This window comes from Mastacembelus armatus, chromosome 20 (genome assembly GCF_900324485.2).
Source record: "Mastacembelus armatus chromosome 20, fMasArm1.2, whole genome shotgun sequence".
NCBI lineage: Eukaryota > Metazoa > Chordata > Actinopteri > Synbranchiformes > Mastacembelidae > Mastacembelus > Mastacembelus armatus.
In genome coordinates this window covers 17,238,225-17,253,915 of record NC_046652.1, presented here as the reverse complement: position 1 = coordinate 17,253,915, position 15,691 = coordinate 17,238,225, and the positions used below count along the sequence as shown (strand labels likewise).

Below are 15,691 nucleotides of genomic sequence, written 5' to 3'. Positions count from 1 at the left end.
CTGTCAGAAAGAGCCAGTAGTTGTGTTAGAGAGCTAACATTAATGTTGAATTAAATCAATTGTGGTTTCATATTTAAACTGTAAAATTCGTTCAGCGACTCTAATCCTTAGGTCAAACAAGCGATTAGTGAAGGGGCCAATGTGCATATAGAGTTTTCTTTTGGAAGCTCGGAGACAGGTTGCATTATAACTGTTGGATCCTTCTTGTGTAGTTAAATAAAAAAACCGTAGTGAGTCTTGTCTTTTATGAGTTTGTAAGTGTTCCTGCATTTAGACTACAATCTTAACATTGCAGATGCTATTTATGCACCCTCATGCAAATATAAAGGGACATTGATTTTGTAATGAAGAATAATTGACGGACTTCACCATCATCCCACAACCTAAAAGCATAAGCCACTTCACACCCCAGTGAGCCACTTAATTGCCCACATCCATATAAAAGGCCCAATGTACGCTCCCTGTGTTCACACACATTAAACGAGGAATCAAATGGTGTATAACTAATACAACTGGTTTTAATCTGACAACACAAATAACGCAATTAACTGTCTCTCACCAAGTGCTACTTTGGGACACGCACAAAGATCCGTTGATCCTATTTATTGTGTTACTGTTAATGTTAATGTTGTGTTAATGATATTTGATTGACAGCATGTTCTGGTGCACATTTTTATCAGACGTGTGCTTAGTCTTACTCGCAGTTATTGCTCTAACCGCACCCAGAATCCTCATGGACCAAAGGAGCCAACTGCTCCCATGTCACCTGTGCGCCTGACGACACATTCACTGACAAGATGACACCTTCTTGAGACAAGTGTCCATTTTGACAGTGGTTTTGTCTTGTCTTACTGGAGATTTCAGTTACTTTGTCCGGGCTGACTGTGTTTTTTCCCCCCTTTCTCTCATGTTAGCCTTTTGTTTTTTCACTCAGCATCATCTGAAATAACACCCCTCCTCCATTTATCTCATTTTCCTTCCCTCCCCCCCTATCCATCTATCCATCCCACTCCCTACATCCCCAAGCTAGCACCCCCTCTCAGCACAAATTCCTAACCTTTGGTCACTTTCATTCCTGTGGTATGCAGGCGTGTTATTAAGCCTGTTGTCTCATCAGAATTATCCTTTTTGTCGTGTGCTGCCACTGTAGCTGATGATAAAAGGAGAGTCTGATTAAGCTTGGGGAAGGCTATTGATTCCTATTGACAGTCTCCTCAAAGCCCTTTAATGAAGAGGATGTAAATGAGGGTTTTCAATGACTGCGTATAAAAAAAGCCCAACATTCTCCTGAAGTCTTAAAGGGGCATGCATCACTCACAACGGCGCACAGGGGACACTTTCAGCCAAAGCGATGTGCAAGAGAAAGAGCTGGAAAGAGGAAGGGTGGAAAGAAAAAGCACATTGAGATCCCTGTAATAGATGCAATAAGGAACCAGGACTATCAGATCAATAGATGTTCAACATAAATTAGAGGTTGTTGGGGATGAACTATTGAAATATGATAAATCAACACAGTACACCAAGTAATGTGCCAAGTGTTATCTTTGAATCAAGTCTTGCTGAAAGTGATCTCCAAATAACCACTGTGTTCTATCTGGATTTATAACAGCTAGTTTCATCATCTTACCTCCTTTTTTTTTGTCTGTTTCCCAGCAGTCAGATGGCTCACAGCAACCATGAACGGATACAGAGGTTGAGGCATGAGTACCAGCAGGCCAAGCAGGAGGACGATCATAAAGAACATCAGCACAGCTACATCTTTCACCCATCTTGGGTGAGTGTCCGATAGGAGGCACGCTGCATCAGAGCGATGCTGAGATAAACAGTCACAGAAGCACATATTCCAAAAGTCCTTGCGCTCAGAGCTCCAAAAGTAATTTTCACAATGCACAGGATCATCTCCAGAGCCACCAGACACTTCATGAGCTTATTACCTTTATGTCATTTTATTCTTATTCCTACACAGTTTGTCCTAACCTTGTTTTTTTTTTAATAATCTGCTTATGCCGTGATAACAAGTACATAAAAAACAGGAATCCCTCCACTGTTACCCAGTTCATTTGATAAAATACACAACACTGTTTAGAAATGTTAAAATGTGCTATATTATTTTATTCATTTATTTATTTATGTATATATTTAAATAAAATTTCGTTCAGAAAAAACATAAACAGATTTGGGTAAGGTTAAATAGAGTGTGAACTGGCTGTTGGTGTGAATGTGAGTATGAGTGATTGTACATCTCAGTGTGTCAGACCTGTGAAAGACAAGTATAGTGTTAGTGTTTGTCCACCCTGCATGGATGGATGGACGGATGCATGGATGGATGGATGGATGCATGGATGTATAGATGGATGGATGTATGGATGGATGCATGTATGTACAGATGAATGGATGGATGGATGCATCTATGTACAGATGGATGGATGTACAGATGGATGTACAGATGGATGTACAGATGGATGGATGGATGGATGCATGCATGTATGTACAGATGAATGGATGGATGGATGCATGGATGGATGGATGCATCTATGTACAGAGGGATGGATGCATGGATGGATGCATGGATGTACAGATGAATGGATGGATGGATGCATGGATGGATGGATGCATCTATGTACAGATGGATGGATGCATCTATGTACAGATGGATGGATGCATGAATGTACAGATGGATGGATGGATGGATGCATGCATGCATGTACAGATGGATGGATGGATGGATGAATGTATGCACAGATGGATGGATGCACGGATGGATGCACGGATGGATGGATGTACAGATTGGATGGATGCATGGATGGATGGATGTACAGATGGATGGATGTACAGATGGATGGATGTACAGATGGATGGATGTACAGATGGATGGATGCATGGATGGATGGATGTACAGATGGATGGATGTACAGATGGATGGATGCATGGATGGATGGATGTACAGATGGATGGATGCATGGATGTACAGATGAATGGATGGATGTATGTACAGATGATGGATGGATGGATGGATGGATGGAAGATTAGAATTTCAAGTGAGTAAAAAACACAATGAATGTTATTTATTCCCTGCAATCAGGAGGTAGTTATTATATATAGGATATGTCAGTACTCTGCTATTTTTTTTAGATAATTTGTTATTTGCTAATTTGCTAATTACTCTGCTCATGATGTTTATATTGGAAATATTAACCTACATAACTTTTTTGTACAAAAGTGAAGAAGACATGAACAATGGGAACATTTGATGGCAGGTGACAACTGATGACTTTGAGTCAAAGTAAGTGGGGCAGGGAGTGATGACAGTGAGGCACTGCTCGTTTTAATTTCCGTTACACTTGATTAAAAAAATTTAAGTTAAATTGAGAGGACTTTTTTAAGTCTCTCTTCTTCCATTATTGATCTCTAGCAGAAATGGGATTTTCTCCTCATAATTGGAAAAATGTAATCAAGTTAATTCGTCTGTTAATTCATTCAGGCTTCATCTCGTATCTTTCCCTGTTCTGCATGGAGAGTTCAGCTATTTCTGGAGTAATAAAGAAACACTTTACTTCATCTTTCCACACACTCCTCAATTTCCACTTGGGGATGAATCACGGTTATCTTATCTTACTCTGTCAGATGACCATGGACAGAGGGCCAGACCTTATTTGGTCTGGATTAGCTTCAGTGTTAGACCTGTTGATAGGTAAGAATCAGTGAAGGTGAACGTTTCTCCCGTTTTCTTATTCTTTCTTTCACTAAATTCATGTTGCCAAGATGAGATAGGAACTGTTCAATATCAATGTCAGTCTCGCTCTATAAGCCTCTGGACTCTTTAAATATTTGTCATTGAGCATTCCCCAAGTCGTTTACTAATAATGAGATACAGGTCAAGCTGTGAAGTGTTGGACTCTGTTTTACTAGTCCTCTTACTAACCTCTAATCTTCACCAGGGTCACAAATATCCACAAACACAGTATTTTTAATATACATCTATATTTGCTCTAATGCTATAATATCTAATCACTAGATGGTGGCTCTGACGCTCACTAGTCCTTGGGCTCGTTCCTTCCACTACAGCATACAGTCTCAGGATGCTGGATTTGGGGTAAAACCCTCCATGCATTGTGAGGAGCTTCCTGGTCTTGAGGTCAGTGACCTCTGCCTCCTATAATACCAGCAGGGTTTCTGATGACCAGAAGGTGTTGATAGCCTGGACCTTGTTCTTCCCCATTCAGCAGACTTCTCAGGACTTGCCTTACTCTTTTTAGGTATTTGGTAGTTGCTGCTGTCCTTGCAGTCTCTTCATGGTTTCTGTTGCCTGGGGGATTCCAAGGGACTTGTAGTTGTCCTTAACATCCGCCATGTTGCCTTCTTGTAGTATGATCCCCTCGGTTTTCACTACTTCTTGGTACCATCTGACCACACTTATCCAGTCTGAATGACATTCCAGCGTCGTTGCTGTAGGTCCCAGTGGTACGGATCAGTGAGTTGGTGCCTCACTCACTCCCAGCGTACAGCTTGATATCACCCATGTAGAGGAGGTGGCTGATGGTTGTCTCATTCTGTAGTTCGTATCTGTAACCACTTTTGGGAATGATCTCAGGCCTGTGCAGAGCAGCAGCAGCGGGGACAGAGCATCTCTGTTGGTCTAATATAAAGAGTCATTTCATAGGGTTAGAGACACTCAAATTTAGTCACAGCTGATCTTTTCCAGTGACAGGAAAACAAACTGGTTTTTGGGGCCAGTGTGGTGTGTGTTTAGCGATGACGTCTGTGGAGTAACACAGTTTAGCTGCTATGCAGAGGCCAGTGCTGATCCTTGGGGTTTGCGACTCTGCTAACAGTTTTTTTTTACACTTCGACCTTAAAGACAGAGGAGGACCACAACATACAATAAACAGTGGAAGAAGTGACTGTTGTACTGAGAGGCTGAAACGTGTGTCTGATTATTAGATTGTTACTGATCCTTTTGTCAAAAATCATCTCAGTTTGCTCAGCTACGCTGATGCTGCATGAGTAAATTATATATAAGTACTGGTCAGTTCTGCACAATTGGTAAGCATGGCTCACTTATCTAATCATCATAATTGCCATTAGCAGCAGGATTTGGCAGCGTATTTGAACAGCACATCACAAAGATAAGGTATTTATCATGGCTGTGAGTGGCATGGATTTTTCATAGCAAACACACTGTTAACTGTTCAGCCACGCTGCCAAATCACACAGATTTGCATTCACAAGCGTGCATGAATGCCTACACCATCAGCATTTTACTTAGATGCCAAACTGTATTAATGGAGCTACTACAGAATGTGCTGTTGACAGGAGAAGAGTGATTCTCTCTTCAACACTATTATTTTACACATCCATCCAAAAAAAATCACACTCCAACATTTTGTTCTGCCTTTCCTGTGATGTCCATAAGTAATATGGAGGTAACTGCGACGAATACTGTGCCCAGAACTACACACCCTGTGTATCACAAACGGACTGAGCTTGCTTATAATAAATTGTCAGAATTGGGTCGAGAGGAGGACTTTAAGAGAGAATCATGGTACTGCTGGGCTTTGGTCAAGATGTGGTGTTTTACGACTGTTCTCTCGTTTGCTTTCATTTTGTCAGTGACAGTTTATGTAGTTCACTGATGTTCTCTTCAATCTGTTCATCTACGCAGCGGCCTACAAATATAATACTACGATGTGTGTGGGTGGTAAAGCCATATGTTAGTGCTGCCCCATCATATCAAGCTGCTTTGATATCTTATAGGTCACTTGCCAGTACTGAACCAAGAAATATTACACTTCACTTGCTAATAATTTGAACTGTTGTTAAAGCTCAACTCCCTTTTAGCTGTTTTTCTGGTCCTGTTTTTTTTTTTTTATAGCTGGAAATAATTTTCATAATTATGTCCCCTCCGGCTCAGTCTGTTCTGTGTTGTTTAAACAGGTGTAGCTTTCTTTTTTTTTTTTTTTCTGCTGAGAAAACAAGGAAGGAAGAAAAAGCATGCTGCACATTTTTGACATCATTTTTTTACATTACTGGTTTTTAAAAAAAACAACAACATGGATTTCTCTTTGATTTGATTTCAACAAATGTTATGTTTTATATAGCATTGTACTCTAGACCTAACATGGAATAATCTGATTCTCCTTTTCTGGCTAATGCAATTATAGTGACTGATTCTCTCCCCTGTCTATTTCTCATGCATCTCTGTTGGCATGGTTTCAACTACCTAAGCTCTTCAGTTTCAGTGTCAAAGACCTAGAGATCCTTCACCACTTTCATTCAGATCACAATAAAACTTTCATGTGTGCGACTAATTATTTCCACAGCGTCACTTATGCCTCCAGTAAAGCAGAAATTACTTTACTGGAGGCATAAGTTCTTTAAAGTTCACATGACATTCATTTATGTGCTCTGCATTCTTTAAATGAACGTGTTGCTGCAGTGAAACATATTAGTCCAATTCATTTCACCCACCAGGCACACTATGCTATTGTGTTTGTAGGACTTGAAGGGCTTGATAAAAACTTGCCTTTGACGCTGGCTGAGTTGTAATTGTGCAGCAGGGAACAGGAAAACAACCATTTTAAAAATACAGCATTTTTTTGAGAGGTTATTTTTTCTGACAACCTCTTCCTCAATCAAAATACCTTTACCTCATCCATGCTTTTTGTTATAGACTAACACACACACAAAGCAGCACATACACACAAATTAAAATTTCTTTTTCCAAGCTGACAAACTCTGATTCTATGTTATTTTTATTTTTAAAACTTAGCTATATAGTAAAATAGTGAAAAAAAAATATTGGTTGATGTTCACTTTAGCAGAAACATATGCAAACAAATCATGCACTCCCCCACATAACATAACATGTTATCATCCAAGCCTTATGAAGACTGACATTTGGTCAAGCTATGTGTGTGACACCTCCTCAGCTCGCCTCTGCTTAATTGGCTTGACATGTTCTTTCATCAGCCATCTTGTTAGCAGTGCGTTGGTGTTGATAAGATAACTGATTATGAGAGAGAGAGAGAGAGAGAGAGAGGGCATTGTATTGTATTGTGATACACATAAATGGATATAGCTTGTTAATTAAATACATAAAAATATAAATAACCTAAATAAATACAACACTATCACAGTGCAGAGAAAAAAACAGAAAAAAAACACCATTTGACAGCCTGACAAATATCTGGCCAGTCCAGAGCTTGACTCTGAAGAAATGAGAAACACAGAGTCACTGTAAAGTATAAAGTATCTGCCATAATATTACGACACCAAAGACTTGGATTGTCATGCACAATATAATTAGTTACTTTAGATTTTTTTTGATATTGTTATTGGCAAAATATAGTTCCAGTCAGATTTGTTGTGGCTATTATGACTGTGTTTTCTGGCATTTTAATAAACCAAGAATTTATAATAGAATGACACCCATTAACTGTTTATTTCCTCAGAGTAGCCAAAAACACAGACTGCCCACTACAGTCAGATGTTTATAATCCCATTGTCTGAAAGTTTGTGCATATGATTATACAAACATTTCCTAGTTTTCACTGCAGCTTATCTTGTTTAATTTTGTCGATGGCTGTTAAAGGTGAAGAACGGCACAGAGACGCCGAGCGGACGTCATTCTGTAACAGCTGAGATGTCGGTCCAGAAACTCCAGCCAGCAGACAGAGATGGTTTCCAACAGGCACAAAGAAAGTACAACTCCCTGCCACGGTGAGACATCCTTTCTCATCACCCCCGTCTGCCCCATGCGCCTGTATTTCTCTCTCCCTCCCACCCCTCTCAGTGACTTACCCTGTTCTTCTTCATGCCCTTTGTCAACGTCTTCATTTCCATTATTTGTGATTTTCTCTTCACACGTGTCATTAGCATATCTTCTAACACATATAGCCACTTTCAACACAAAACTCATCTCCAGATGTTGGTATTCAGTTGGTAATCAGCTTCGTCAGGTCCACCTTGATCCTCACCCTCCTTTATAATAAATTAAAGGTCAAATATCATGTTTTTTTTTCCTTTTTTTAAGGAATTTTCTCTTGGAAATGTCAATGACACAACTTCAGTTTAGAGCTACAATTCTGCTTCTGGTATCACTTCTCGCATATTCGTCAAACAGATCCCAGTAACGTTTATTATATCACATCCTGAGGTCTTAAAGTAATAAGGAGTTTGAGTATTTGTCTTTCTGTTGCATTTTAAAGTGCCTTTCTAGCCCTCGTGAAAACAAGGATACAGTCTGAGGATTAGTCCGAGCAGGAGAGAAATTCCAAAATAACCTACACAGAAACTCATAGCAGGGTAGACCAGGAACAGTCAGTGAACACAACATGGAACATGAAGGCAGCTAAAACTAATCGAGGTACAAATGACAAAGTGAAACAGAAATAGGGAAACACTAGAAACAGGAATTACTTTCAATATAAAAGTCCAAGGGCAGGAAAAGGGTGCAGGTTGTGACAACTTCATATGTTGGTGCTCTTCATTTTCTTGGCCACAATAACTCTACTCTCCTGTGGTTTTCATCTTTCCCTGCCCAAACAGCTAATTTCCTGATAGACACCCACTTTTTCTTTGATTTCTGTTATTCAAGTCCCTTAAAACATGTTTTCTTCTGTGGTTATGAATTCGTGCTCCACATGGACGCATAATTAACGTGGTCTGTATAAGGCAGACTAATAAGAACAATCTATGCATTCCTTTTATAGCCATTATCTGCTGACATACCATATGGTGTGACAGATCCCTCCAGCCCTCCCCTCTCACTGAGTTGTTTCTCTAGAGAACGTTTGATATGCATTCTTCTTATAATCTCAGACTTGTATGAGCTTCGGCTTGATGTTTGACCGCAGCTAAGGCTTTTCAGAGCCAGTATCATGGCACAGCCAACTGTCGAATACAGTCTTCCCACATTAATAACCACAATTCCCTCTAAGTCAACCACCCAAAACAGGACTCCTGAGCAGTGAGACATTCAGCCAAAAGGAAACCAAAAAACTCCTCCTCAAACGGTTTCAAGAAGAAGAGGAACCCGTAGTAGATACACACTGGTTATCTGATGACAGGCTTAGCTTTACTGTCTGGAATGTGAGGATTAGATGAGCACTAATGAAGGCATGTTCACTGAGGAGGATTAGCAGTGACAGGCAGTGGAGGGTGAGAGGAAAGAGAGACCACTGAGTAGCTTAAACGAGACAAAATTGTGCACACATGTATATAAATGTGGTCAAAAAGGTTCCCATCTATCCATGAAACATTTTCTCAGCTAAGACATTGTTCTACACAATAAGGCAAACATCATTCCAGGTTTGTACAAAATGTATTTGTACAATATGGTTCTGATTGTTCCATTGTCCACTCTTTGCATTTGTTCTTTTCCCTTAATATTTCTGGGTCTCTTGTGATTTCTAAACTCTGATTTCTCTCAGCTGCTTTGAAGGAAACACACAGCAGCCAATTTTATTTCTGCAAGCCAACTTCCCTACTTTTTTATGCTCCGTCATTCTGAATTTACACCAGACTTTGGCTGATGCATTTTCCCATCCACTCCCTCTGTAAATGTAACTAATCTACTTTGTGACATATTGTGGTGTGCGAGCAGAGATGATAAGAAAACTTGCTTTCCTTGCACATCAATCACAATTACATTCCTGTGAGACAGTGTCATATCTGCCAAAGACTTGCCTCCTAAGTCAATATTCTTCTCTTATCTACACTAAAAACTAATTGTTAATTCTGCAAATGCAGATCAGTACCTTATGCAACAGGCATCCTAGGTTTCCATATAGCTCCATCTCAAGAGGGTGGTGGCCTTTCTGTAAGCTAAGCTGGAGTGTAAATGCATGGCAGCTCACCCAGATATGGAGCATGTGGTGGGGCTCTCTCTGCAGTCTGTCTCTACAGCTGTCCCTCCACCAATTATCCTTCTAATTGCACATGCTCTACATGAATGCATGCACACACGTTTCTTTTGCACATGTATAGTGTATAAATGCATGCACATTTGTACACATGTGCTTAGAGACAGACTTTAGTTCACAAAGAGGCTCCAGTCACATCACAGTGCTCTTTCCTTGTCCCTAGGTACCGTAGCCAAAAGCGCTTATTGCAGAAAAAGTCCTTAATTTAAAAAGAAAAACATCCTTAATTTCACAATGGACTACTGGGAGTCCTGCTTGGATAGCAACAGAATAAAGTCTGATTCATAGTAGTGCACAGGAGTAGACCCACTACTTCTACAGGATCTTCTATAGGATCAGACTGTATTATAAGTTTATTCCTCACAATAACTGCATTTACAGCGACTGCTACAATCATGGTTCCTGTAGCAACTGTGTAACCTAACCAGTCATCCGACCTCAACAACCATATAGGTCAACTGGTCATGGGTGGACAACCAGGGGGTAGGTTATGCACTGTGATTGTTATGTGCATCGCCAAGAGATTAGTAAGGTCTTTTTTGGTACTGCTCTTAGTTTGAGAAAAAATAAGTAGGGAGTCTTCAACAGAAAAAAAAAAAAACTTCTGTCGTTTGCTCCTCTTCCTCTTGGAATGAGACTCAAGTACGAATTTCACCAAATACGAAATGTTTTTGCCTAAAAGAATGACAGGTGCACTGGACTCAAAAGCCTTTTAAGTATAAAGTGGGTCATGAGGTGTAAATAGGATTCACTTACACACCCTGGATGAGAAATACACTACACGATGAGCAGGCTTAATACTTCAGCCGAAGACCAGGCATCGGCAGTTTTATGGGGCCAATTTCCATGCCTGGAGGAAGGCATGCACATGGGTTGGTTTTTATTTTTTTTGAACCTCAGCATTCCCTTTAATTCTCACAAAATGTGAAAAATGACCACATGCTTTGCTGAAGTGATTTATTTAGAATTCCTTTTCACTAGTGCTGAGTCTGGAGATGCTGCAGAAAGAAGGCCACCTTTCTATGCTATCTTTCTCTCTTCCAGCTTTGAGCTTTTGATGCTGTTAAAGGGGACTTACTCAACTTTTTCACCTGTCTTTTTAGGCAACCTCGTAAGAACCCCAGCACAGTGTCCCAGGACTCGTGGAACAAGGGGTACATGCCAGCAGTTGACTTCCTCTCATCCAGCGAGAATCCTCGATACTCAGGTGTCCAGAGATCCCATAGTGGCTTCCTGGGCACTTCCAACTTCAATGCCCGTGTCCTCTTAGAGACTCAGGAGTTGCTAAGACAGGAGCAAAGACGCAGAGAACAGGAGGCCAACAATGCTAGGCCACTACCTGCACAGGAAACCCTCAGAAGAAACACTTACAGCCATGACAGTGACCACACTCAGGCCTCTAGCTCTGCCCCGGTGCAGGCCCCAGCCCGTTCCAAGGGCCCCTATAGACAAGACGTACCTCCATCTCCTTCTCAGCTCGCCAAGCTCAGCAGACTACAGAGTTCAGAGAAAGGGAGGCCATTTTAATGGTGAGACAGTGACAAGGAACTGGAAATTGGTTTTGGCAAATTAGGACTGATTCTAGGGAGCAGTGGCAGGGAAAAAAATCAAAGAACACAATAACTCAAATCTTTGTCAAATGCTGAAATACAAAACTCTTATGAGATGCAGACGTTTGTAGAAAATGTTAATATAAAAAAAATATTGGTTGTTTTGGATCCTAACAATGAAATGATATGAGTAGTTTTACTGACGACCATCAAGATCATCTAACAAAGTTTGTTAAGTGCCTTCTCGTCTACTGATCGTCTTTTGTAGCCGTCAGCCACGTTTTTGGTTCACGATCTGTAGCTGACACACACACTAGGGCAGACATCACTATTTACACTATTATCACATCATCACTACGTCAGTCTAATCTGAACCACATAACAAGCACAAGCCATGGCCTAGTCATGTTTTTGTACTACTTAGCTAGTGGCAGGGACCTCAATTTCTATTGTGTGTGTGAATGAAGCTTATTTTTGCTGTTCGTGGGGAAAGTCAGCCGTTATTGTGCCAGTGTTTGTGGGTGTGAGTGCTGGCAGGAGCTGGCACTTTAGGTTTTGGACACACCTGGATGTATCCTCCTTCAAAACGCTCTTAAATCTTCAGTAATATAATCTTAAATCCTCTCCACCTCCCTGTTGACCTGCTTTATCTGCATATCTCACTGGATGAAATTCTCACTGCAGAACAACATCTAACCAGGGAATCCAGCTGTATAAACGGCATCAGGTATAGATCATTATAGTGCATATAATAATGAACGTATGTGCAAGTTGTCACGTGTAACAGAGAGGAGAATAACGTATAGTAAACTTGTTGGCATGACGCTGATCCCAGAGATGCTTAGGACTGACTGCAACTGAAGCCCGTTGCCTCCAAGATGTCTGAGCTGTTTATTTATCAGGTGTGGCCTGGGTGGTCTCACTCTGAGGTTACCTACTGTTACTAAACTACTTGGGAGGTTTTTCATTGTTCAGTCATCAGTGTGTGTTTTAAAATGTGTGGCAGGGTAAATGTATGGCCTTGTGAAAGAAATGATATGTAGGATTAGAGGACAAAAAACTCAGGGCTGGATGACTCTACAGGTAGAAATTTAAGGTCTGCAGGCCAGGAGGCCTAATGATGGAGCTAAAGAAAAGAAAAGCAGGTGACGCAGGAAATCAGGGAACTGATGGAGAGCTATGTTCTCCAGGGTCTGGCAGCCTGACAGAGGTGGGACAGGAACAGTGGCTAAGGCCAGAGAGCAGGCCTAAATAGTTGGACACTAAGTCTCCAGGGCCTGGGAGTGGAGCTATAAGGAGACGCACCCAACTACGAGCAGTGTTGGCCAGAACCTGAGGTACAGGCAATGAAAATGACAACAAAATTGGTGACAAGTGGAAGGCTGAGCCATGTTCTAATGAAAGAGGAACCCTAGAGCTCATCAGGGAAACAAAAATATGGGAAAACACAAGGAAAGCTGTCTATCTTGGACACTACTCTCACACTTCTTGTATTTGAATCACTGTGAGAACAAGAATTTGAGCTTTAGTTGTCAGAGTGAGGACACATTTTGCAAAGTGAGAACATTTTTTTTGTGAAAGGCAGAAGTGATGATTCATTTTGGCTTGTAATTAAAATTGGGTTTAGGTCCAGGCACTTGATTTGTTGGGTATTTAATAGAAGGATGTTAGGAAGCTATCGAGACTTCTTGGTTATTTAGTCCGACTGTTGGAGCTTGTTTACCCTTTATTATGTTTACATGGACTCAAGATTACCACTGCCCTGCTGTCCCTGGAAATAGTTTGCCTGTCCTAAATCTTTGTCGCGCACATGGTTACATGTAAAAATCTGATTAGACACCCCAGTAACATATATACATTTTCAAGAGTTGCCTATAATTTTCTACCCAAATTACATAGAAATGAAATCACCCTATTTTCCAGACTATAAATTGCACCAGAGTATAAGTCGCTTTTAGCAAAAACAGCCTCGTTGAACAGAAAAAAGCATTTAAGTCGATTTTTTGTGTATAAGTCACATTTCTACACTTGGAGTTAGAGTTTAGCATAAACGTAAACGTGGTCTCACGTAGTCTTTCAGTTGAGTCGAGTGCCGTAAAACACTAGTGACTACTTTGCTAAATAGCTCTATATATACACACATAAGTCGCAGGACAAGCCAGGGGAGTTTAAAAAAAAACCCACAACTTATAGTCCCAGAAAATACGGTAGCTGAAAAGCTGTCTGCGATCAGGATACTTAAAGAGTAAGTACATGTGAAGCACAGATTATTTTATTTTTTTGTTTCCAGTCATATTTATTTATATTAAGCACATATAGAGTATAGTTCGTGTGGTTAGAATAGGGAAGGAGTAAGAAACATAGATTTTTCTGTGGCAGAGGTCCTGACAAGTATAGACAAAATGAGTGTGCATGTCTGTCTATGTTAACGGATGTAAAATACAATACTAGTATTTTTTTCAGCGTGTGTGTGTGTGTGTGTGTGTGTGTGTGTACTGTTGGTGGATATGTCTGTGAATGCTTCCAGTAACTGGATGCTCTTGTCTATGAATATGTCTTGGCAGCCATATGAACCACTTGGCTGCAGAGTGGGAGAAGAGCAGAGAAGTGGGAGGAAGAGAAGATGGGAAGCCTGACCTTGCAAATGATCCAGTCAGTGTAGTAATCACAACTATTCTTCTGAGTCTGCAGTACAAACAAAGGTTACCAACAGGGCTGCACTTAACTATTACTCTCTTCTTTTTCTTCTCATTTATGTTTCTTTTTTTTGTTTGTTTTCTTTTGTGTGCCAGAGCTACTGGGTCCAGTTTGTTTGGATGGACTTGGCTGTGTGCAGGATGTGTGTATATGAGTGAGTCCATTGTGACACATCAGCTGTTTTAACAAATGTGTGCACAACAAAGCTTGTGTGCTGCCTGTGTGACACGTGCATTTTTACGCTATGGTTCGTTTGTTTGTTTTGTTGTTTTTTCATACTGGAAGACTTGTTCTATGACCAACTATCATTGTGTTTAATTATCCACAATATAGTACTCTAGTGGAATAAGAAAAATCATAAATACAAAAATGAAACTGTTTTTAAGCTTGTGTATTTTATAATGATTATAAAACTGGCTATTCACTTTCAGAGGATATATACATTTTAATTATGGAAAATTCTGTGCTTATGTATTTTATTAGCTTCCCATGTCATTCCACATACTTTTAAAAAAAAAATTAATAAATAATTGTGTGAAAAACTAATATGAAATTATAAACAAGCATGGCTCCCTGTCTAATTTATATTATAGGTCATGGATGTCTAGACTCACCCAAGTGAAAAATCAATCTATTGTTTCAGACTTCAATTCTACTTTTAGCAGATAAAGTGTGTTCACACATTTTACCAAGTGTATTTGTGCTTGTGTTGAAACGTAGTAAAAGTACATTTTTGGTGAGTCTCCAAAGTACAAGATTAGTCAATAGATAGATGTACGTCTTAATATTCTATACTGGATAGCAAATCATGAACAGGATCATTTTTTCTCCTGAGAATTGTTCTTGCATAAATTGTACAGACATGCTATAAATACACCACCTGCAGTGCACTGTACTGTATCTTCTCTGCTCCTCAACATTTTCCACCCGATCCTCTGCTCCAGGCTTTGATTTTCTTTGGAGGCAAAAAAATACTGTCAGGCATCAGCAGCTGGTCTGGTCTTTTGACACTGGGGGGAGTGGAGGGGACATAGGACATAAGTCTCCAGTATAATGGACAATTATACATAATATGGATCTATGCTTGTGCTGTATGTTAAAATTTGTATCACAAAGTGTCAGCTATAACAATGCCAAAATAATTCATCATTTTAAATGAAGTCCACACATAGGTCAGTTCTAACCTGTAGGCACAGTCAGCGGAACCGGCAGTTGTTCCTCCAGCTCCTTCTGCCTGGCCCGGCAGCCTGGACAGTAGGGCCAGCCACTGCTACAGGACTCTGTTCGCCTGGGCTGTCAGCTCATTCTCCCTTTCTACAGCCTTCCTGGGGGTTCGCTCTGCAGATATCTGGCTCTGAAGTGTCTGGATGGAGTGCTGGAGACCCAGGTTCTCCTCCTCTTGGTCTTGGCCTCTCTCTCTGTGATAGAAGGAGCCTTGAGGTGACCAGAGTCCATCCATGAGCAAGTTATCGTGGGTTTGATACCTGAGCCAGAACACAGAATTGCAGAAAGAGTAACATA

General features: G+C 40.4%; 1 protein-coding gene across 6 annotated transcripts in view; it reads left to right on the top strand.

Annotated features, from left to right (window-relative positions):
- LOC113121628 (partitioning defective 3 homolog) overlaps nt 1-14,738 on the top strand; it is a 232,201-nt gene extending 217,463 nt beyond the window's left edge. For 3 of the 6 annotated variants that reach the window (XM_026292301.1, XM_026292300.1, XM_026292296.1), the window contains 3 exons: nt 1,654-1,774; nt 7,592-7,719; nt 11,027-11,516. In XM_026292301.1, coding sequence (XP_026148086.1) covers nt 1,654-1,774; nt 7,592-7,719; nt 11,027-11,450 — 673 coding nt within the window. In that variant the 3' untranslated portion in view covers nt 11,451-11,516. Of the gene's footprint in view, nt 1-1,653; nt 1,775-3,220; nt 3,284-7,591; nt 7,720-11,026; nt 11,517-14,037 lie in introns of those variants that run through there. The other 3 variants (XM_026292297.1, XR_003294765.1, XM_026292299.1) reach the window with 3 other exon arrangements.
- Nucleotides 14,739-15,691: the final 953 nt, after the last annotated feature.